Source organism: Neodiprion lecontei, chromosome 3 (assembly GCF_021901455.1).
Source record: "Neodiprion lecontei isolate iyNeoLeco1 chromosome 3, iyNeoLeco1.1, whole genome shotgun sequence".
Lineage (NCBI taxonomy): Eukaryota > Metazoa > Arthropoda > Insecta > Hymenoptera > Diprionidae > Neodiprion > Neodiprion lecontei.
Window position 1 is genome coordinate 23,771,120 of NC_060262.1, and position 23,850 is coordinate 23,794,969.

The window sequence follows — 23,850 nt, forward strand, 5'->3', positions numbered from 1 at the left end:
TTCTGCCTGTACAACGTACGCATGCATAGATACATGTGACGCGGTTCGGGATGAGGTCGTATATGGATGTAGCAGGAGTAATCACGTGTGAAATACTTGCGTCCGTTTGCGCCTCGTAGGTGTGTCTGTAGTACGTGTGTCTATATCGTACCAGTCGACCTTCTGAAGTTGCAACACGAGACCTGACACAGATACAAAGACTGCGTCCCGTCCGCCTGCAGTTCGACCGCACAACTTGGGCGCGTTACGAAACAGTCCGCAGGTTCTACTGCCATGCATTTTAACCGGACACCCGTTAACCGCTGGCCATCCGAGGCTCGGTTCGTTTCACCGAGTGTTACAAGGGTCGAAGGTCCTAAGTAATCCCCGCCCTGGTATGCGTAAACCATTTAGGTGACAGGCAGCGGGGCCCGATTGCAGGTGCTGACTGGTCGCGAATTGAATTTTGGTTACGACGACGCAGCGCGATGATTTTTTCGAGTTTTCGAAAGATATTCAGCGACAGAAATGTTGAGGTTTTGCATAAATTTAAAAGGACTTCGCTTTGGATCTATTGACACGTCAATTGTGACAGCGCAGTCTCTGATTTTGGATTTCGACATAAATTTTTATATGTGCGTGCACTATTATTTTCATTTCCTCTTTTCTCGATGTTTTTTGTTTGGTATAATATAAAACTGATGACGATTTGATGCGATTGATGAACGAAGAGGCGGAAAATTTGTTAGACGGAAACGTTACGCGGAAGCTTTGAATGGATTTTGTCTTCTGTAGAACCGATTAACCACGAATCTTCATCTGCGATCGATAATCAAAGACTTACTCTTTCTGGTTACAGGAGAATATTTCCACCCCAGAACCATCAGACATCTCCGAGGATGACCATTACTCGAGTGAGTGAAAATTTCTATTGGCAATTTTAGTATTACACTGTCTGTTACGATAATCTAAGTCGGAATTTTTATATTCCGAATACTTGTACACGTGATCAACGGCTTTCGAATGACTCTTCAGCCTCGAAACTGTCCCACTGCGGTTATTCGAACTGAGTTGGTTAATTTTTTTCAACCCATTTTGAGGAATCGGCTGTTGTAACCATGATATTGTAACTGAAAAAACTTGACCTTCTTCAGACTTAAAAGCCTTTCGAAAAGAATTTCTTCTCAAGGCGGATGTTCTGTGCCACACTAATCACCTCATTGTCAGGCTCAGCGTTTCATTGACTCTTGCACTGATTTAAATTAAAAAATTATCATTTGAAATCTGTTTCTCATTTTTCGCGCTGAACATATTATTTGCTCACAATAATCATTAGCATTACTCATTCATCACACACGATACTTGTACAATATAAATGCATTAAGCTAGCTTCGGTTAGTGTAGGTTAGATGTCACACCATCTGCAAATTCACTATTCGAGGTCTGGAGGTAATTGTGAAAAAAACACTCTTCGATACGGAAAATAAAATCACTTTTTTTTCACCCCACTTCGCAATTCACAATCAGAGAGCCAGATGCCTGTCTATCGGCCGTTTATATTGTTAGCCATGAAATTCAATCCAATGTTTTGTAAATACGTGTAGAAATTACACGCGTGTGTGATTAATTGCATATATTGCCCTTGTATACATGTATATTTATATTTACCAAAGATCAGGGGCTGTCGTTGATTGCTTTATATCGTTGCAGTTAATATTATTTCACGAATTAATCGACACCCGGCAGTTTGTAACATAGGATTTAATTAGTGAAAATTAACGTAGTTATACCTATGTATTTGGTAACACGGTAAATCATCGTACGGTAACGTAACACCGAGAATACATCTTATCCATAAACATATCCCTGAATTTCAATGAGCTTGCCTGCACCCAAATTATATTTCTATCAAAAAGCTGAAACTAATTATTAGTTTAAGTTGACGTGAGGATACTAAGTATCTCTTACAATATGTAACTTGAAGTCTTTACTCGTACGAACCCTGAAAAATCTGCTCTGACACGACGTGTTTTACATATAGTTGAAATTCGTCGAGTCATAATTTGCGCACAGGTTATAGAATTTTAATTTGTTCGGTTTTTCAATTTTTCAACTTGACTCTATTTTTTAATTTTTGCCTTTATAGGATTCCGATCGTGTAAAAGTTCAGCACCGTTATTTATATTTCTTCCTTAAAAATTAGCGGCATCGGTCTTTACCGTTATTAACTTTGTTTTCATTCTTTTTTTTTTTACTGTCAGTTACCGTAAAAAGCGATCAATTGTTTCGATCGAAAGTTTCCTGGGGAGATATTAAATCGGTATTGAAAAATCGGAAGACTCGGTTCAACCCTAGAGACAGACCACGCTGCATAATGCAGTGTTATTCAATTATCGTACGAGCAAGGACTTCTCGGTGTGTGAAGAAGTCGTTAATCCAGTAACTCGCAGTTCTATAATAAATTGTAAACTTTTATTGTTGATGAACACCCTGAAAACCAATCGGCACTTTTAATTTTGGCAGGCGCGCTCATGAAAGACGCGGACAAGCTGAAGCTGATGCTGCTCGCGTGGAATTATAATCTCCAACAACAGGCGCAGGCACAGGCGGCAACGGCTGCCCTATCGCCAAATAACTCTTCAACAACGACTGCCTCCACAATTGGCTGTCCCACAACAGTCACCAGCCAATCGGTCATTTCCACGGCAAACAACACGATTAACAACTCCACACTTACAGGTAACACGCCTTAATTCTCCGGTGATCGTTTTCGTAATTTTTTTCATTCACATTATTCTCATTCTTATTCTTGGCTTCTTCAACATATACAGATTTATTATCCAGTTCCCGTTTACAACGCGTTTCTTCATTTTCTTTTCGATTTTTTTCTATTCCTACGTATATCTTAAGGGGAAACGACAGAGTCGTACGTATCTCCAAATATCCAATTTCACGTAACTCAAACGCAAAAAAGGACTTGACAGCCCCGTTTTACAGGCAATTGCAAACAAAGACACTCGAAGACATTTTCATTTTATGCACAAATAAAGAAATGGCATGCATTCTACGAATTTTGTATCGCGATTTTGGAGAATCCGTGCCATTTCTTTATGCCTGCGTTAAATTGAAAATGTATCGGAATGTTTCTGTTCGGAATTGCATATAGAACAGGGTTGTTCAGCGATTTTTTGATTTTGATATACGCCGACTTCGATATTTGGAGGTACACGACTACGGCACCCCCTTAACGAACGCGGTTGATGAGTCGAAATTTGATACCTTTTCATTAAATTGATTGCAAGGTGTATAGTTGATGTTTGAAAATTTGGCAACTTTGTATGTTCGTAGGTTTGGATGATCCTCTTGAAAATTCAAAGAAAAATAGAGATGAAATATAGATTTCAAATAGTTAAAGATCTAATAGATCTTTCGGTTTGACTCAACCATGGCTTGTTTCGTTGCGTAAACTATTCTTCATGAGTTGACTGACAATGAAACAAATTTCCCTTTCAAGGGCAAATTTAATACAGGTGGTTTTACTTTGAATCTAAATCAATATCAGTGCAATTTAAAAAAAAAACTTAAATATTCATCGATATCAGCGTAATGAAAAAAAGTTTCTTACCGGGATTCTCAAGAAAATAAGCCATCGTAAAATGAAATCTCACGAATCTCTGAAATTTTTGAACTAATGTTAATGAAAACGTCCAACCTCGATATTATAATTTAACCATCCATTTTGGTCATGCATTTTTAGGATGATCTTCGCAGCTTACGATCATGTCAATCTTATATATCTAAAATGCGCGACTGTCTTAATGAAACAAACTAGAAGGTATTCCTGACTCACCGGCGTCCCTAATTCTCTCTTTCCCAAAACATGATGTCAAAAGTGAAGCTACTGTGCGAACGAACGTGCAATACCGAATTTTTTCTATCAACAAAGAACAACCGCCGAAATCAGCATGAAATTTTTCATGCCGCGAATATTCGCCACCGTTTGTATCCCGTCGCGTATAATGGACGTTGATGATTTCAAGCCGTTGTTGTGTGTAGCACTTGTGACGCACTCGACACTCGTGTTTTCTTCGCTATTTCCCTCTCTCTCTCTCTCTCTGTCATATCTTGGTGCCGTTCCGTCCTGTTCCGCTCCTCTGCTCTCCCTTGGGTGTGAAAAAGGCAGATCGTGTCGCGCTGCTTGGCTTGGAACCCTCGCCTTCCCCCTTTACGGTGGGGGCGGAGGGGGAGGCGTATCCACATCCACACACTTTTGCAGATTTACATGCGCGTTATGCGCTTGTGCAAGCGAGCAAGGTATATTGCGACGGCATGGCGCGAGCCTTGAAAACATCTTCCCTGCGGAGTCGAAGATTATTATAATATGAGTCACGAGGAGAGGAGATTCGACGCACCTCTTCTTCTCTCGTCGTCAGCTGCCTTTTGGTGCCACACCGACGCGGCGCGTCCCGGCGCAGCCAACGACTTGTCGCTCTGACCTACCAGTCATTTGTTTCCCCCGCCTGCGCCGACTCTTTCTTTTTCTTCTTCTTCTTATTCTTATTCTTATTCTTATTCTTCTTCCATATGCATTATGTATCTACACCATCGAGGTATTACCCTGTATGTGTATGTATATGTTTCCCGTCTTGTTTCTCCACGACCGATGCGTAGGATGTAATCGTAACAGCCTACAGAACGATCGTTTTCCTTGTACACTTTTCTGTCGCGTTAGGTACAGATCAAGATTTGCGATTTATGCCCATTTGAAATGATTTTCATCTTTGCTCTTACCACATCGAGCGGATGAAATCAGGCCTTTTTTCATCTCGGCAGACATCTTTCCTGGAAAGCGAATTCTCGGTTCTCCATCTTCGGAATCTGAGCTTTGTATTATTGCTTTTTGCGATGTATGAATTCAACTCGGAACGTTTTATTGTTGGTGCGCGATTATCGAGTTGCTGATTTGATAACTTTTTAGTGTTTACTGGAAACCTTACGACTTGAATGATCCTTAATCAGGTGGTGATATACGATAGTAAAATCTTATTACAATTGCAGAATTGAAATTTGTAAAAAGTTGATTTTCTCACTACTATGTAATAATTCGAAATATAGAATAATTCGAAAACCCTCGTCAAGGCGTGAATTCAAGGGGTGTTTCACCGAAGCGATTTGGGTCCCAATGTCATTCGAAATCATTTTGTAATCTCTGAAATTACACCGATATCCGTAATATTACACTAAAATTCTGGAATTATAATCATCAAGATAATCCATTGGTAGTTGTGAGAAATCATTTACGATTACGGGAATCTTGTTGCAATCTTAAGAAATCGTATGAAATATTAGAATTCATGAGATATCGTGAAAAATCACAAATCACGCAAGTAAAATTTATTTGTCGAGTAATCGCTCGTAATCACTGTATAAAATGTAAGTAATCACGAAATACGTAATGACGGTGTCAATTTTTGCTCCAGTGAAAACCCCGCAGCGTTAATTCGATTTGATGCACAACAGCATCCTTCAATCATTCCACCGGATCTCACCTCTTTTCAGCTATCTACCTGTATCCGTGATTTCAAACCCGGCATTCTAAACTTCGTAACCCATTTTAAGGGAGTCCAATACCTGAACGGTCTTTTCCTTATACTATACCCCGTAGCATAATCGGCATACAGCTGGAAGGGATGTAAAGTGTCCAATGCTAGGACTCCGGATCCCGACTCGCTACGTGTACACTTTACGGTTACAAACGAACACAGCCACGCGGCACTCGATCCGGTCAGGCCAAGAAGGAAGAGGAGGACCTTGCACAGCTACGAGAAGCAAGTCGAAAGATACGTGCACCTAACTGTCGGTGCGCACCTAGTCGTAGATGATAGGAGAGTGAGCCAGACGCCGACGAGAGAGAGAGGGGCCGCATCCGGGGCGAGGAAGACGGGGAAGGCGGGGTTCGCGGTGCCGGGTTGCGTGCTCGATTTCAGGCTCAACTTGCCCCGGAGATACCGGACTGGAATTGGCAACCGGCTTTCTAGCCGTGGTGCGGAGGACGGCTCCGTTCGATCCGGTCGTTCGACATTCAGCAGCGCGGTCAGAGAGCGGACCGAGAGAAGATCTCGGGGCGGGGCTCCCCGAGTCCCGGAGGAGCCAAGGGGGTCGAATTCCTCAAGCTTCTCTCTCAAAATTACGCGGCAGCAGCGGTTCCGTCTCGACTGCGAATGAATTACGAGCTTCGAGGCGAGGATCCGCTGCCTGGCTAACTCGGCGAAGCAGCAAAGTGCCGCTGCCGTTGTCGAGACCTTTGCTGCCGGGTTTGCGGGTAGTTGGGCACCGAGTGGACGGATCATTCGATCAAGGAAGTCGCGGACTTGAAACAGTTGGGAGTCATATTTTGAACCAACGTAACTCGAGTGGCGGGCGCGTCTTGTGGAACGACGAGAAGTCGATCGAGATAACTGTAGAAGTCATTGGAAATCATTGGCCAATGATCGCCTAAAATCACAGCGGAAAGTTGTGCTAGAAATCATGAGAATCGCGTTGTAAGTCTTGAATTAAACGACAAATGGTTTCAATTCGTCTATATCGCCTTCGTTGGTTTACAGTGATCTCTTACGATCTCCAGCGATTCCGTCCAATCCGGAAGACGAGACTGAAGCTAGCAGCCAGAATTAGTAGTCAAACGATCTAATATCCCATCTAATAAGGTAGTGAAGTACGAAAATCTAAATTTTCTGAAATCCCTTAAACTTGATACTTGTTACTTTTACAGAATTACGAGGACAAAACTTAAGGGCGTTTTCCTATTTTCAAAAAGTTTAACACGTTTGACTGGGAACTCGGCTGCTAGAGTTTCAGCTTCATATCTGGAAATCTCTGAAAATTGCTTACAGAACTCTGTGGGAAATCATTGCGAATCAGTAAAGATCATGCGATATTGTAGAAGCGACACGAAATCATTGGTTTGGTATCCAAGCGAATGGCCTCATCGGCGAAGCTGCCGTTATCGAGACGTTTCGCGGGGAGTTACGCAAACGAGAATACATGCGCGTTCCGTGTAGCCTTGATAGCGCGACGCGATTTCCACCGATCCTCTCTCGGAACAGGTTATTCCTGCATGCATCGCCCGTATGGCTACGGTCAGAGCCGTTCAGCAGCCTCCTTCATGCCGCACTGCGGCCCGGCGGTACCGCATTTTTCTGCCGACGCGTTAACGGAACGCGACCTCCGAGTTCCTTGTCCAGGACTTCGGGGCCAGGCCGCGACGCGACTTGGTGACGGGCAGAGCGAAGCCTCGACGAGACCGGCGAGTATCCTCGTTAGGATTTCTCTCGGTCCCCCGTTTCCCCCTGTACGGTACGTATAAAACACGCTCCCCTCGTTCCTGTTTCGCTCGCAGATATGCCGCCCCTTTTTCCCATCCCCCTTTTCCCCCTTTCCGTCTTCCCCCAAGGATAATATTACCGCGGCACTCTCTCTTTCTCTCTCTTTCTCTCTGCATCCTGCTGCAGGACTCGGAACGAAGGGGAGATTTTTTCCCCTTCGAACGCTACGCGAGCTCCTTCGATAATGTTACGGAGAACTTGTTCGCTGCTCTGGAAAATGAAGAGAAACATCAAAAATACGGAAATATGGTATGCCGCGTTTGTAAATCATTGCTTATATATATTGGCGATTCAAGGCTTCCAATCACTTTGATCGTGCTACCGGTGCAAAAATTTCGGCTTAATTTCAACAGCTGTACATACTACTAGATTCTCGGGACATCTCTTGACGTATTACAGTAATATATGCTACATAATATATTAATATAATTATATATATATATATATATATATAATATAATCTATTGTTTGACCTCGATCTGAAAAATACAAGAGTAGCATCAGTGTTTCCCCCTAAATAAATTCTGGACCCATTTAATGAACGCTTTACCGTCCTAGAAGAATAATTGACCGAAAACCTAAATTAGGTCCTTACGGATTGCCGTATGATTGAGACATCGGTGGAACGTATTCTTATTAGGCTGCGTTACGGAGATTCCGATGTAACCCCTCCGGAGTCCAATCCGCACGAATCGCCGCCAGACCTTTCCCGCCAGCGACACAGATTTTCCAGTGTGCCGTTTTCGCGTTCGGCTTACACGGCCGGTCCGAACACTAAAACAATCGGACTACAATTAGTAAAGCCGAATACGGCACGCCGCGTGGAAAATCTGTGTCTCCGGTTTAAATCCGCAGGGGAAAGCTAGATTTTTTAGTATTGGAAAGGTTTTCCGCGACGCGACGATTGCAACCGAGTGATAGGTGTAACAGTTTCCTCCATGTTTCAGCAGTCACGGCTCCGTTCTTTCGAGCCTGTCGCGACCGATGGCACCATAAAGTTACCGCCAACTGAGAATCAGACGGAGAACTGCGACGCTGGTAAAGGGCATCGCTAAGAAAAGGGGGACAACGAGGGGGGGATACCGAAACGCTTGCGAAACGATCTGATCCCCGGAGATCGCGATCCTCTCTTCTCCTTCGCTTTGCCTCTCGGCTCGCTCGCTCGAGATGTACTCTCCTACAAGAGCGTGGAGCGCGGGGACTGTTCTTTAATCAATTGCGTCACGCAAGGCGATCGACCATTAAAATTGTTATTATTATCACGTGTATAAATATATCCGCTACGCCTGGCCCCGCACAATTGTTAAGGTGTAACCTCAACGTGCGGCACTGCGACGCTTCGATCAAGGTATAATAAGGAGATGTATGAGTTCCAGGAATCATCCAAGGTCCGATTAGGTTATGCAAGCAAAGCGCTACTATTTATCAGGATTATAGTCTCGGCTCTTTCAATCTGTACTGTATACCTGGTGTAGCTGCATAGACGTTTTCAGTTATACGTATCTATGGTAATCAACTTCTTTCAAACTAAACATGACGCGCCAATATTGATGAGTTCCAAGTCAGAATAGGTCTTTCAAAACTTCTACGAAGTGGTATAGACTCGAATTTTGGATCTGAACAGCTGTTTCTTCCTCGTTAATTAAGGGCCTGATCACGGACCCGCATTGTATCGATCGGAAAACAGAAGAGCTAGTCCAGCTAGAATCAAGCGGCCAATGGTAACCATCTTGTACGAACTTTAAAGACTCTTGTCTTGACTTCATTGCCGAGGGTAGACGAAACTGTAATGCAATAATTAGTGCTCGATAATTGGTCCAAGTGTCAAGCGTCCAGTCCCTGATCTCATTGCTTTACAGTCACATGACCAGCGGCTAATTACCGTCCCCGCCGTCTTCCACGGCCTGATCCTGATATCGGAATCTGCTTTTGCGTGATTTCAGATTCTCGAAATGGCGGCTGTGAGATTGGTGAGTTGGGGTCGGGGACCGTGCCAAGCCTCGGATCGGTCGCCGGAGTCGGGGGCGAGGACATGGCCTCTCTCTGGGCCTCGTACGCGATGGGATTGAAGAAGACGCCGCCGCCAGCGCCGTCAGCGACGCTCTCGCGCCTCGACCGCGACCGAGAATCGAGCCCCGCTGGGGGTGAGGGTACCGGGAGTGCTCACGACGAGACCAGCAGCAGTGGAAACAAGGAGGACGAGGACGACGACGACGAGGACGGCGACGAGAGGCTAGACCCCAGACATCACGATCCGGAGCGTCTCAAAGCGTTCAACGTGAGTCAGAACTGAAGAATATAATGAGAACACATCTATTTTCCATATCTTAAGTATTCACTCGCACAGCTGATGAAAGTATTGCTGCACCGAGGGATAGATAAACCGCTTTGCTGAAGTCGTGTGAAATCATTCGAAACATCAGGAAATCGTTAAATTTTCACACGGAATCTTTCCAAATCGATAAAATCTCATCATACGATCTCGTACATGAAATTCATTGACAGACCTGTGATATTTCATTTAGAGTCTTGTACAACATTTTAAATCTGACAAATTGTTATGAAATTACGTTCGTAAACTTTTTTTTTATTCGAAAACTTTGCAGTCTTGATCCTTATAAAGTCCGATATTCGTCATATCGGTTATCGTCAGTTATCGAGGTCAAAACACGTCAGCATGGATGTCAAATGATGTTGACCGACAATTTCAGTTCGGTTCACGCGCAATGTCTACTCGGTACCACGTCATATCCAGTAGTTAGTAAAGTCTAGGGAATACCATCAGTGCCCCGGACTTTCCGTAGGTGAATAAAGACACCATTCTACCCCGAGGACACAAAGTCCTTAGCTGCTGTCGCCTTTTACTCGTGAAGCTGAAACTCCGGCAGCCTGAGTTAGGAGCCAAACATGCTGAGGCTGGTTAAAATAAGGCATTGAAAATGGAAAATCAAATGCCATTATTTACACTTCTACATTTCTACTGATTTATATTTCTACGTTCTACAATTCTACACTCGTATCGCATCACAAAGAGAGAAAGTTTGTATGTTTTTTCGAAGTAATCTTAGAAACTGCTCCACCAATTTGAGTGATTTTTTCATCGTTCGAAAATATATCTTCCTGGAGGACATTCGAGTAAACCTCAAATAATCCGTGTACCATTAGTGGCCGTAACCTTAGAATGTACGCGATACGTATTGGCAACAACTAGATCAGACCATGCCCACTGGTATATTTAGCTTACTTCTTCTAATCATTCGGAGCAACTGATTAGTCTCGAGTCAATTTGAAGCACAATCTACAAGATTTTGGCGTGCCTTCCGCAGGTAGAAGAGGATCTCGGCAGTCTGGCTGGTCTTGACGAATGCACCGTGGAACGGATTCTCTGTACTTCTGTTTCTCTGTCCTTATGTTTCTTTGTACCTCTCCCGTTCGTCCCCTCGCCACTTTCCCGTCGTCCTGCGGCAGTCGTTCGTAACGGCTGCTTCTTAATTAATTACAATTAGTTTAATAGACCCCTCGAGCCCACCTCCTGGACCTCCTCTGTCTTCCACCTCCCCTCCTGCCTGCTGCTTAATTCTTAATTCCTTAAGCACCGTGGCTAACTTCCACTTGTTCATCGCCGGCTCGTTCCACTCATTCCAGATGTTCGTGCGACTATTCGTCGACGAGAACCTGGACCGTATAGTACCGATCTCCAAACAGCCAAAGGAGAAGATTCAGGCCATCATCGACAGCTGCACCAGGCAGTTTCCAGAGTTCGCTGAAAGGGCGCGCAAAAGGATCAGGACCTACCTAAAGAGTTGTAGGCGTAACAAACGAGGCCGAGAGGGTGCGCCCTGGGATCCCGTGAGTATTCTTGACTCTTCTTATCCCCGGAACTCTCGTAATTTCTCTTTAGGCTAGTTTACGCCGTAAAAAAGTGAAAGATCCAGTACGGGAAGTGCCAATTAAATCGACACTACCTACAGAACCTCACTGCAGTAGTCGTGTTAGTCGAATCAAGTATGCGGTCTTGTTTTGCTCTTGTCTGAAATTTGTATTGCGGGAAACGGACAGCGAGTATTATACGTGACTAGTATTGCTCTTCACCCTTTCCGTTCAGCATTCGACCCTTTGGCATAAGCGTGATCGCAGTCGTCGTTAGCATTATTATTTTTTTTTTCTCTCCTAACATGCGGGATTAATGGCTAGCCAAGTGCAACGCGGCAACTTGAGGTGTCACTCTATGTATTCTGGACAATATCCAAGTGTCGGGACCACTTGACTCGTTATATACGCGAGTGGCACGCGGACTGGTCCAGCGTGACACACGCTCAGTTTGTGTTATTAATTGGCGTGTAATCGTCTGAGAGGGTGGAAACGAGTCGGAGAGCGATAATTCCGTTCTGTCGATGAAGAGTCGGTTCAGGACATAGAACGTTTAATTTTTGGGAAATTAATCAATCGGTTATAATCGCAATAGGTTTTTGAATCTGAATCTAAAGGTAACTCGCGAAGCAGATCGCACGCCAACTGCAAAATGTTTAAACAAACGTTTTGTGTCTTATTTTCACGAAGGCTTCCGAATCACCAGTTGATCAAAGAAAACAGATTTTTCCAGTTTGCGAATAATACTTAAAAATTGGGTAACCAATTGATTTAGAGGGCACTAGGTGCATATCATAAGATTGATATTAGGACGAGAAAAGAAGAATCAAAGTCAACAGTTGATGGCGTCGATTTATCGGGTTTATCTCACAATTTTTCACATACTAATATTAGTAAACGATGAAGCGAAACTACGAGTGTGGCGATGTTCTCTTCATCCTCCCGATAGTCGACCAGCTCTATTAGTTTTCCGTTTCATTATCAGGCTCGACCGACACCAGCCCATCTGACTTCAGTACAGGCGGAACAGATATTGGCAACTGCCTGCGAGAATGAAAGCGACAACGCTAAACGGATGAGAGTCGGATTGGAGCCAGTTTCTCAACCTATGCCTACGCTGCCCGCAGCTACGGTGAGTTTCTACGACCACGACTATCATCTCTCATCAATTTCATTAATGCGGATCGCTTGGTAATTGGATTAGAGATTTCGACCAGATCACAGACCGCGGATCATTTGTTACTCCGTCCTCCTTCCCACCCTCATCCTGCAAGATTTCTACTAAGGTTGTCCGCAATTTGCCACTTTGTGAACCATGGGTCAAAATTCAGGATGTAAGAAGTTTAATTTTCTGTAAAACTCTGTGTAATTTCATTTATTATTCTGCCCTTTGTTTTGTCAAACGGTTATTCTCGAGTCTGTCCATAGATGATCACAGCACCTCAATGCAATTTCGATATGGCAATGCAGGAGTCAAGAGAAACGTACAGATCGTATATCTTACGGGTTGTAATTTTTACTCGGATAAAAATGAAAGAATTTCACTTTAGTCGTTCAAGTAATATCTTCTCTCGAAAGAAATATAGAATTCATCTGAACGATTTCGATTGAGAAGTGTAGTTGGCAATTTTGCGGCACGTTGGGCGGTCTGCTACTACTTTGTACCCATTCCCTATTGCAGTACATATGTGTAACACGTACACCGATATACATGCGATATGCGTTGCACCGAAGCGAGCGCGCTTAAAGATAAGCGAAAGAGATATCGTATTGCGAGGATTCAACATCGAGGGTTGAGATTGCGTATGAAAACGAAGACTTCCACCGTTCCGATCGCGTTGCGTATGACCCGTGTTAGCTAATCTGACGACAAAATGAAATAGCGTGAGAATAAAAAAAAAAAAGTCAATCAAAAGTCGAAAAATAAATATGTAGGTATACGCGTAGCGAGCGTCGCAGTACAAACGAGAGTGTTTAAAAAGTCGTCTCGTATAAGTAGAACTCCAAAGTGTAATAAAAGCGGCGCGAGAAGTAAGCTAGGATTGATAGGTACGGAGGCTGTGATAACCCGGGGTCGCGCACCTCTCCCACCGTAAAGCTGCGTCCACACGAAACGGGGATTTCAGAGCGAGGCCTCCGACTCTATTCGTGTGGTAAATGCACGCCAAACGTATCTCGTCGTTCGAGTGACACGCGCGTCTTTCATATTATAAATATATATTACACACTGGACCGTATTTCTCGAGTAACCGCTTGCGAGTGATTGTAAAAAATTCCAACGATCTGTGTTATACAAAGTGGTGTGAAAACGTTGCGATTTGGGCAGGCGTCGTATTCCGTACTTCGTTGAGTTTTGCAACATTGTGTTAACGTCCTCGTGTTTATCCCCCAATTCTTATTATTCGTCGTTTCATCCTAGATGCGGGGAGTCGAGTTTTATCTACTTTGAAAATCCCTCTGAAATAGGAAGATAACCCCACTTTGACCCAAACGTAACCCATTAAAAAGATCTCCGTTTTAACTCGTCTACGCAGTCGAAGGCAGCAGCGGCAGAAGCAGTGCCGGCTATCTCTCCCGTGGCACCTATATAATTGACGTCAACACACACTGGCTGCCTTTCATAAAAACACCTCCTTGCATCCGCTCCAAGATTTTATCCCTCTCCTCCCCTTTCCTATATCCCTCCCTCCCTCCCTCCCTCTTTCCCCTCACCCACTTTTGCTCTGAATTCTCGATAGTCTTACTCACGCTTCGGCTGTACACGGTTATAATATACACATCTGGCAACGCGACGGCGGTGATGCGCTGTATAAGATACAAGAAAAGAATATAAAAAAAAATAAAATTAAACTAAGATATGAAATAAAACCTAATAATAAATAAACAAATTAAAAAAACGAACGAGGAAAAAGAGGGAAAGAACTCGAGAAAGAAATAATTAAACAAGGAGAAAAAAAAACAAAAAAAAAAGAAAGAACAAAACGACACAGGCAAACTTGAGCCGCTCTACGCGCTTCTCCTCGTCACCCTCATCCCTGCCACCGCGTGCTGCAGCGCCTAAGTCGACGATGCAATCCTCCTTCTCCTCCTGTTCGAGGCGCCACTCCCGTACGCGAACCTCGAAAAATCTATCCGTGAGACGATAAATTAAGCTGCAACATTCGGGTTCCCGGTTATAACAACGAGCGGTAGAAGGGTTCCGAATTTTTCCATGAATCGACAAGTGATTGTTATATCTACATTCCCGGGTTAGGGAAAAGTTTTTCCAAGGTTTTTCCGAAGATTCCCAAGATGAGAAAGAAGAACCTCAGAGTCATTCACAAGCAGGTCTATGAACACGCGCAGATTCAACAGGTACCTCTTTCTTTCTCTCCCCCGTTACTCTCTCTCTCTCTCTCTCTCTCTCTCTCTCTGACTCCCGCTCACTTACTTGCATGTGAAATCAGTTATTCATACACATACCCAACTTAGGCACGTGCTTCATCCAAATTCACACAATACACCTACGCACAAGGAGGAATTCTCCCTTTCCGGTGTTATATCCTGCTACCTTATTTTAAAGTCGTGCATCATCGCCGCACGCGGAGGCGTTGGCGGCGGCGCGGGCGTCCGGATGCAGGAAAAACGCTAATTTAAATTGACACAAAAAGTGCGAGCAATGTAAACGCGTTTATTATCGGCGAATGCAGATAACTGATTGCGCATTCCTAGTGACGTTTTTTCTTGTCCGGATTGTTGAAAAATACGAGGCGTTCGTGTGACTCGAGTAGATCGACTTAGGGGATCTTGTATATATAAATTGAAACATACACATATGTATGTACAGTATGTTCTACGTGTTACGGATAAATCAGAGACCCCGTATGGATCAAAAGTTTGGGAAAGGGAAAAACCCGTGACAATCTCCAGCGCTGTTGTTTGCGCAGATTATGATAACATCGGATGAAACCACATCCGTACTAGGTATGTAATAGAAATGAGTCTGAGAAATTTTGCGAAATTTAGAATAAAACAAACTAAAATGTCAACAATTTGGGAAAAGCTTCTACAATCGGAACGTTCAAAACGATTAAACTCTGGTTTTTTTTTTTTTGTATTATTAAAATTATTGATATCTGATCAAAACTGTCAGAGTACGAGCGTTTCGAACATTTTAATTATAAAATCTTTTCTGAAATTTTTAATATTATAGCTTGTACTGTTCAAACTCGATTCGATTCATTTCTGTTAGATGCTGCGGATTTTGTTTCGTGGCTGTTCACTGTCATTGGCGCAAATATCATTGTAGCAGATTTATTTTAAACGGTTACTTCTTCTTCTTGAAGTCTTGATCCAGGCAAGAATTGTTCCAAGGTCTAAATTATCTGCCCTCGGATCCATATGCTGTAACGCTTAACCGCCCACCCTCCACTTCTTCGTACCGGATTATTGCTCACTGTCGAATATTTACAACACGTGAATGGTCTACCAATTTGGGGTCTACGGATGGTCCTTCTGAGAAGCCACTTCATACCCGTCGCCTCATTATTACATCTCTCCACACACAGCCTGTAAGATTGACCTTTTAACTCACAATCGCGTGCGTTTTAGCAAACCGACGTCCGTGCCAGTCTGGACCATTTCTCGAGCACGCCGGTCAAGTCGCTACCCGGTAAACGAGAAGACACGCCGCCGGCACCGTTGACATCCTTGGCGCCGCTCACCAGTCTAGCCAACCTGCCAAACAGCACCGCGTCGACACCCTTGTCTCTCACACCCGCGTCGAAGCTCCTCAATCCCCCGGAAAACAAGGGCCTCATGAGGTAAGTCCGGAATCGGTAAAGTTTTTTGGCATCTTTTCTTTAAATTCACTGGCTATACGCATTGAGGAGAATCAGTTTCATTCGTTACGGTTTTTAGAAAATTCGAGTACACCTGGCCGCAGTGATTCTGAGTTGGCTAATTTCTCCGACGATTCGGTTACGTTGGCAATGAAGAATCAGCCCGCAGCCTCAGCGCCGGTTGACCGCGAAACAGGTTCAATCTTTGTAAACGTAACGTAATCCATGGCCATTAATTTTTCATTTTTGGGTCAGATTCGACGGTCATGGATTGTCTACATGTTACGTTTTCGAAAGATTGAGTCTGTTTCACGGCAGGCCGATAATGGCGCTGCGAGCTCATTCTTCATTGCCAACGTAACCGACTCGTCGAAAAAATCAGTTTTCTCAGAATCACAGTTATTATTACAACAACTGTTTAGTACGATTAAAGTTGGCAATACTACATTTGCTGATCATTGCAACGTCGGATATGTTTGTTTAGTTTGATACATTTTTAAAGTTGAACGACTCAATTATTTTTATCATTCCGGCGTGCGATAAGTATAATTTAAATGATTTTCAGCCAAGCAACAATAGTCAGTTCGTCGGTGGTGAACGGAGTCGCGAGTGGAGGTGCACCGACGGCAATGTACAGGCCTAATTTCACTCAGGCCTTCCAACGTACTGGCCCAACGACAGTTCCACCAACCCTTTCGGCGGGCCTTTATCCCACTCAGAGCTTCACCTCGGGGCTCCTCAGCAACGGTACACCAAGTAATAATCGTTATTGGTGTTTTTTTTTTTGTATAAGAAAACAAAGCTTATTTCATACAAACAACACGTACTTCTTCACTCACAATCCCACTTTGCTATCTCGACTTATATCAACACCCTATAGGAATCGCATTTCCAACTGAAACTTGAAAGAGATTGCAGTAGAAAACAAAACATGAAGTTGGAATCATTAACTATATTGAAAAACAAAGAAAAAAAAGTAAAACACAAAGTAAAACGATTGGGCAGTTACAGTTACTTTTCACAGCGCGAATTTCATTCCGATTGTACAAATTAACGCAAGTTTGTTGTAACGTAAGTCGAAATGATAACCCAGCTTATCACTAGATTATGGCAAATGTCTTTGCCAATAATATTTCCGCTTGTGTACAGTATTTAGTCATGGTAAATAATTTTGTGTCCCGATATTATTGAGGAAGGATTTTATCGTAAGCAACATTTTCTACAGTCGATTTTGTATCATATGTATGATTCGGGAACTGTGAAGAAGAACGGCGAGAGATTTTATTTAAAGAACTCTAAAACACAACACATGTACTTACATATTTTTTTACCTCTACAGTGGGCTGTTTTTCAAAATGTCTACTTTACTGTTCATTTTTAAATTGATGCTTACGACTGAGTTTAATATCGAGTAATACACGAGGAAAATATTTGTCAATTCATCTTTTTGTCGAATTCAATTTTGAATTATTGAGGATGGATCAAAATATCATGTGGTTTGCCCTGAAAATCATCAAACTCGATAACTAAAACTGAAACTGAAAAAATTTTCTTTCGTATTCGCTAACTTTTGTTTAACCTTATTGGATTTCTCGTGAGATTAAAATTTAACGTTTCCTCTGTCAAGTTTTAAAACCCCAGCTCGAAGCCGAAACATTATTCAGGCCAAAATCACTACGTGAATCGATGATTTCGCTGTTCCGATTTCATTGAATTCACATTTTTGAATATTGGTGAAGATCTACTAGACCATAATGTCATAAGTACCTGTATGTACGACCTCCCACTGTGAATAAGCTTTCTTGCATGCCAGTAAATTCACCCACGCCTTCCACTTGGCATTTGATTTTAATTCAAGTCTTTTCTATTTTAGGACCAACAGACTTGAGTATGAAGAATACCAAACCATTGCTTAGCCACAAACTGAACGCTACGGAAATGACCGCAGTGAGACAGCTGATAACAGGATATCGAGAATCGGCAGCGTTCCTCCTGAGATCTGCGGACGAATTAGAACAACTGTTACTCCAGCAGCCCTAGAACTACATCATTCACGTAGCGTCAATGCGACAGCTAGGTTTGCTACCGGAGCATCCCTGAAATTACGTTGTATTACGTCAAGACGGACCGCTATGCAGCACAGACACGATGAGCGCGATTAGTGGCTAAACACGGTACATGCGACCACGAGAATTCCTCGGGATACTCTTTTTTTTTTTTTTTTTTGTATATTCTTTTACTTTACCCCATTTGGTGGCAATTAATTCTTTCGGACACGTATATGCGTAATGCTACGCCGCTGAAACCGTAAAGGAAATCTGGCAAGAAAGAGAGGGCGAGTGGGATCGAAAGTGAATAAAACGATGCTACTAATTTGGAACTTGAGAGTACGGGTAACCAGCAATAAGGAACCCCATAGAATCCTTACGGGAATTGGCTGAAATTTTATTGCTCTGTAGTATATACCCTGCCGATCAAAAGTTTTCTCGAGCAGAAGAGTCAAAAGTCAGTAGTTTCCAAAATACAGGCCTCGGAAGGGGGGCGCGCGGATTTTTCGTTATCTCTGGATTATGCGATTTATACGAATTACAGAGCTTCAAGGGGGACTTGAAATCAAAAGTATTACTCAAAAACACACGTGTGAAAAATAGGACAAGTCGATTATTGCAAGAGTCGGAGGGTCAGGTTTTTCACGCGAAATCTGACGTTGCACCTCCTTTCAGTAAACCAACGAGTTCATTGATGGAATCAATCGCAGCTTCCTGCCTATCTTTGAGAATCGACCGTGCGGTTTTTTGAGTGTTTTGTTTTATTTCAAGTTCCCTCGAAGCTTTGTAATTCATCAAAATCGCGTAATACAGAGATATCAAAAAAACCGCGCGCTACCCTTCTGAGGCCTGTATCTCGGAAACTACTCAGTTTTGACACTTTTGACCTAGAGGGTATGTAGTACAATATACTAAAATTTTAACCAATTTGACAGAGAGCCAATTCCCATAAGGGTTCTGCGGGGTCCTTTGCGGTCGGAGTTCGAATCGGAAACAAGAAAGCCTTGTAATCTCGGCTGATTTTACAGAACCTTGGTTGAAATAAAACATTTTATTATTCCTTTACGTTGCTCTGTTTCTTCGGGAAAAACCTGTTAGTTTTATTTCGACAAAGAAAGGGGTAGATAACGGGCCGGTGATAAAAGGCGCTCGTCAAGGAATTCATTTCACTTTCATGGCAACAAGAGTATTCTTTCGCAAATAAGGGTTTTTATCGATCTTCGTTAATCGCAAGACACAGTGATGGGACATTTTAGTTCTTATATACATTCATTTACATTTGGCTGTTTATTTATGAACCAAGATCAAAGGGAGTGGCAAGGCAAGCTGGCGGGGGGAAAAAAAAACAAAAGAAATAGAGGAACATAAAGAACTGCCGATGAGTTGAACGGTTGTAAATATTACCGCCTCTGCAAAACGGTTGTGTAATTTTGTGCAACTGGATTGTATATTCTAATAACAATTTTTCATTTTACCATGGTAAAGTTTTTCTCTTATTACCGTATAACTCGCTGTACGTGATTGGTGAAAATATTTGAGGAAAGAAATGCCTAGATCCTCCTTCCCCCCCAAATTGAATCTATCTACCTGCATCGAGAAGAGTTAATTCATTATTATTATTATTTTTTTTTATTATCAATATTATTATTGCAACTATTATTATTGTAATAATTATATTACTATTATAAAATTGTTGTAAATTTGTTTACAAGCGTAATATAGATCAGCATACTAAGGACAATTATATATGTCATGTATATGATAATTTACTAAAATTAAATAAAAGAGTTCCGCGCATAAGGTAGAAATTATTATATTATATAATATTGCAAATGATATTATCGAAGAATATATTAGTATGAAATCATAAGAATTACTATCATTATTATTGCTATTATTATTATTATTATTATTATTATTATTAATATCATTATTTTCAATATTATTAGCGATTGATTAAGAAAACTATCAAAACAGGGTGTATATAAAGAGGAATTATGAATATTTACTTAATTAATAAGTTAAGAAGGAAAACGTGAAAAAGAGGTCGAATGAAAGAGAGGTAGAGTAAGAGAGAAACGAGAGAGTGTAAGAATGTAAGAAAGAAAAAAACGAGAGAGTGAGGCGAATCATACAAAATTATTAATGTTCGAAAGTACTAGTATTTTTCAAAACGATTCTAAGGAACTATAATAATAGATTAACTGTAGAAATGGTGAAATAACGAATTATCGAATGTAAAGGTTTATTTACTGAATGAAAGTAACGTGTCTGAATTTATTTGCGCGCGGTGCAACGTGAAATCCGAGGAAATGTGTTTCACACGATACGTATTTGAGAAAAAAGATTAAGATCGCGCGGCGAAAATTGTAACTATCGTCATTTCATTCGTTTATTAAGAAATTTCCGATTACTACGAAATTGTTTTCAATTGAGATATATACTAGCGTAAGTGCACATATTTGTCGAGAAAAAAAGATTGAGAGCGAAGTGAAAGGTACAGCGAAGTCGAAGGAATATGAATCTTCGTTCGAAGCGACGGGCGTACGAATTCTGTATTTGAGCTATACATGCATATGTATATGAATTGCATACATATAAATACAAGAAAGAAAATATATGATAGCATTATGTATATTATATGTATATATGCATGTATGTATGTAAGCCTTGGTTGCCAGATTCTGACCTTCTCTCGAACGGGAAACGTTTTAAACGAGGATGTACGCAATCCGACAACCCAAGTATATTCATATGTATATGGGCCCACCGCAAGAGAAAAACAAAGAGAAGAGAAGAGAAAAAAGAAAAGACGAACATTCAAGTACATGTTAGACAGGCTGGCTGAAATTCGGTAATCTATAAGATGAAATTAACTGCAATGTTTCCGAGTCACATTGTACATAGAATATAGCTAACCATAAGATAAAGATTACGATTATTATTATTATTATTATTTTTTTTTTATTATCATTAACACTATGATTATTATGTAGATTTTGTAGTGCCACGATGTGTAAAAAAACGGTTTCCTTACTTGACGAAACGCTCCATTGTAAACCAAAATAAATATGAGTGAGAAGTCGCACAGATGAGAATAAAAGATTATATAATACGTGTGTCTAAGAGTAAATGAAAACAGTGGAAATGTTTCGTCATGACCGGATTGTGTAGAGTCTTCAATGTAGCATCACCAAGTTACCAAAGAATAATAATTATATAGACTTGATCGTCAATTGTCCCATTACAGCTTCTTTGAATCTCTTAGTATTCGCCGACTTTCTTCTTTTACACACTTCGATGTTATACATACCTATAATATTATATAATACGTACGTCTTTACAGCTGAGTTTTTTATCTTTGGATTTTTTTTCACCCCGAACATATTAAGGATGATGAATGGTGCTCTGAAAACGAGTAAAAAATATAATTACATAAACGAACGGTCTGGGAGGATTGGAAGAGAAAAAAAAAATATATAAATAAATTATAAACACCATCGCACCGACACTTAATGTAAAAAAAAAAACATCGACCTACACTGCAATTATTATTTTTTTTTCCATAAAATTTGCATATTAGTTTTATGATATACTAACTTTTTTTGTAAATAAATTATGTCTTAAAGTATACATACATGCGTACGTACGTATGTATATATATATATTTCTATTAAATATATGTTGCTTACTGAATGAAAAAATATATAAATATACACATACATATGTGATTATAAATTTTCGCCACAGAGGACATACCACATTCCATCTTTGGAAAGGAGCGATGAGATTTCCAAAATATTTCGAAAATTAACTTTGATTCTGTTCAGACGCTCTGTTATTATTATTGTTTTTCTTTTCACCTTTTCGTTCAAAAACTATGAACTCTGCTCTCACCTAATTGAGAAACAGACAGTATCGATTTAATATTTGTACGTATTTCGATAATCAATTACAAAAAAATATACCACACTCGACATGCAATTCCATCAACTTTCAGTGATCGATCATTGAGAAATTTCATAAGCACTGTCTAATCGCCAATCTTGACACGTAATAAGTAATACACTCTGCACAGCTAAATCTCTTTGGTACGCAAGGTTCGGACCGACTATAAAGAATGGATCATACGCTCTAAAATTCAATTTTTATTCTACATTACGAATACCTACATCTTCATATTGTTATTGATTGGCTTGCTTAAAAGCACAACACAGATAGAGATGGGCTTTGAATTCCCCTGAACGATGTTAGTTTCTCATGTCTGGGCTGATGAATTTTGTTTTATTTGTGGAAATAATTACTTGTATTATTATTATTATTATTATTATTATTACTACTATTTTAATTGTTTTAATTATTAGCGTTATTATCGTTATAATTATTGCTGTTATTATTATTATGTTCCACAAGTCATATACCTTCGATTAAATAAGATTCGTCGTACATTGAGATTTCAATGGAAAAAAGTGCTAATCCAAAAGTAAATATTGTTAAATATGCATGCTACGCTATTATAATGAATGAAAATATAAAGAAGAGCGATGGGAATTGGAAAAAATTATGAAATTCAAAGTCCACTCTGGATTGCTGACACTTTTCTTACCATCCGATGAGAATTGTAACATAAGTATACACAATGATACCTAATAATAATGATAAAAAAATAATATAAAATACAAAAACAAAAAAAAAAAAAAAAAAACGCGAAAGAAGTACATTCTACCTAATAATTATAATGCTTTTCATCAAGTTTACCAACAGCCTCGACTAGTAACATACACTTAATTAAGCATAAAAGAAATATGATATAGAATTGCACGACGTTTGTACGGACTCGGCGGCAACTAAAGATTTCGGTCCAATCCGACCGATTTCTTTGCAAGTGAAATTATTTATATATTTTCTGTTCATTTCAATTTTCTCCTACCGCTCCTCATGGTATTTGAGTATATGAATATAATACTTGCGAATTGATGTATATTAATAATGAAAATAAAATAAGGATAAAGGTAAATGAATAAAAATAAACGTTGATAATTGAAAAGAGTAAAAAAAAAAAAAAAATGTATTCGTTCCTGAGAAATAATAATAATGGTAATGATGATTCGATGGTACGTTATATAAATATTAATATTGTAATATTATAATTATTATTATTATAAAGTTGGTACGGTCTTTGACGATGCCTTGCCTGTAAATGTAACAAAAACGTTGAATGGAGAAAAAAAACCTACAAAATGAATTTAAAAAAACCTCTTACTACCTTGTAAATGTTTTACCAAATATAATCGACTATTCAACTTATAAATCACATGTCGTGAATTTGTCCTGTAACAAGCATAAATCTGTTGTATTATACATTACATACCTATATGTTCAGATAGTATGGTATACTAGTAAATAAGAAGTGACAATATGCATTAAAAATAATAGTAATAATAATGCTAAAAATAATATGTCAGTTGCCTTAAGTATCCGTTTTCGTATTCAAAAATATTACGGTTGAATTTTGTTTACACGATTATGAGAATGTTGTACATCGCACATTCGGGGAAGTCAAGATTAATTTCCTCCGAAACTGGTTGTGTTTAAAACTAGATTACTTCCATAGTGAATCCATATCATTTTCTATGTTTTATGTTTTCTCCCGGCATTGAGCTTTTTGAACCGCTTTACCAAATTGAACAAACTTAATTCACCAGATCCCTAAGAGCCAAGTCTACGTTTCAATGAATCAATTGGATT

General features: G+C 40.6%; 1 protein-coding gene across 2 annotated transcripts in view; it reads left to right on the top strand.

The window, feature by feature from the left end:
- Positions 1-23,413, top strand: part of LOC107223489 (nucleolar protein 4-like) — a 62,987-nt gene extending 39,574 nt beyond the window's left edge. Inside the window, exons 2-9 of one of the 2 annotated variants that reach the window (XM_046733778.1) lie at positions 839-893; positions 2,503-2,718; positions 9,308-9,642; positions 11,010-11,213; positions 12,220-12,366; positions 15,825-16,036; positions 16,620-16,810; positions 17,928-23,413. In XM_046733778.1, the coding sequence (XP_046589734.1) occupies positions 839-893; positions 2,503-2,718; positions 9,308-9,642; positions 11,010-11,213; positions 12,220-12,366; positions 15,825-16,036; positions 16,620-16,810; positions 17,928-18,094 (1,527 nt within the window). In that variant the 3' untranslated portion in view covers positions 18,095-23,413. The remainder of the gene's footprint in view (positions 1-838; positions 894-2,502; positions 2,719-9,307; positions 9,643-11,009; positions 11,214-12,219; positions 12,367-15,824; positions 16,037-16,619; positions 16,811-17,927) is intronic. The other variant, XM_046733779.1, reaches the window with a different exon arrangement.
- Positions 23,414-23,850: the final 437 nt, after the last annotated feature.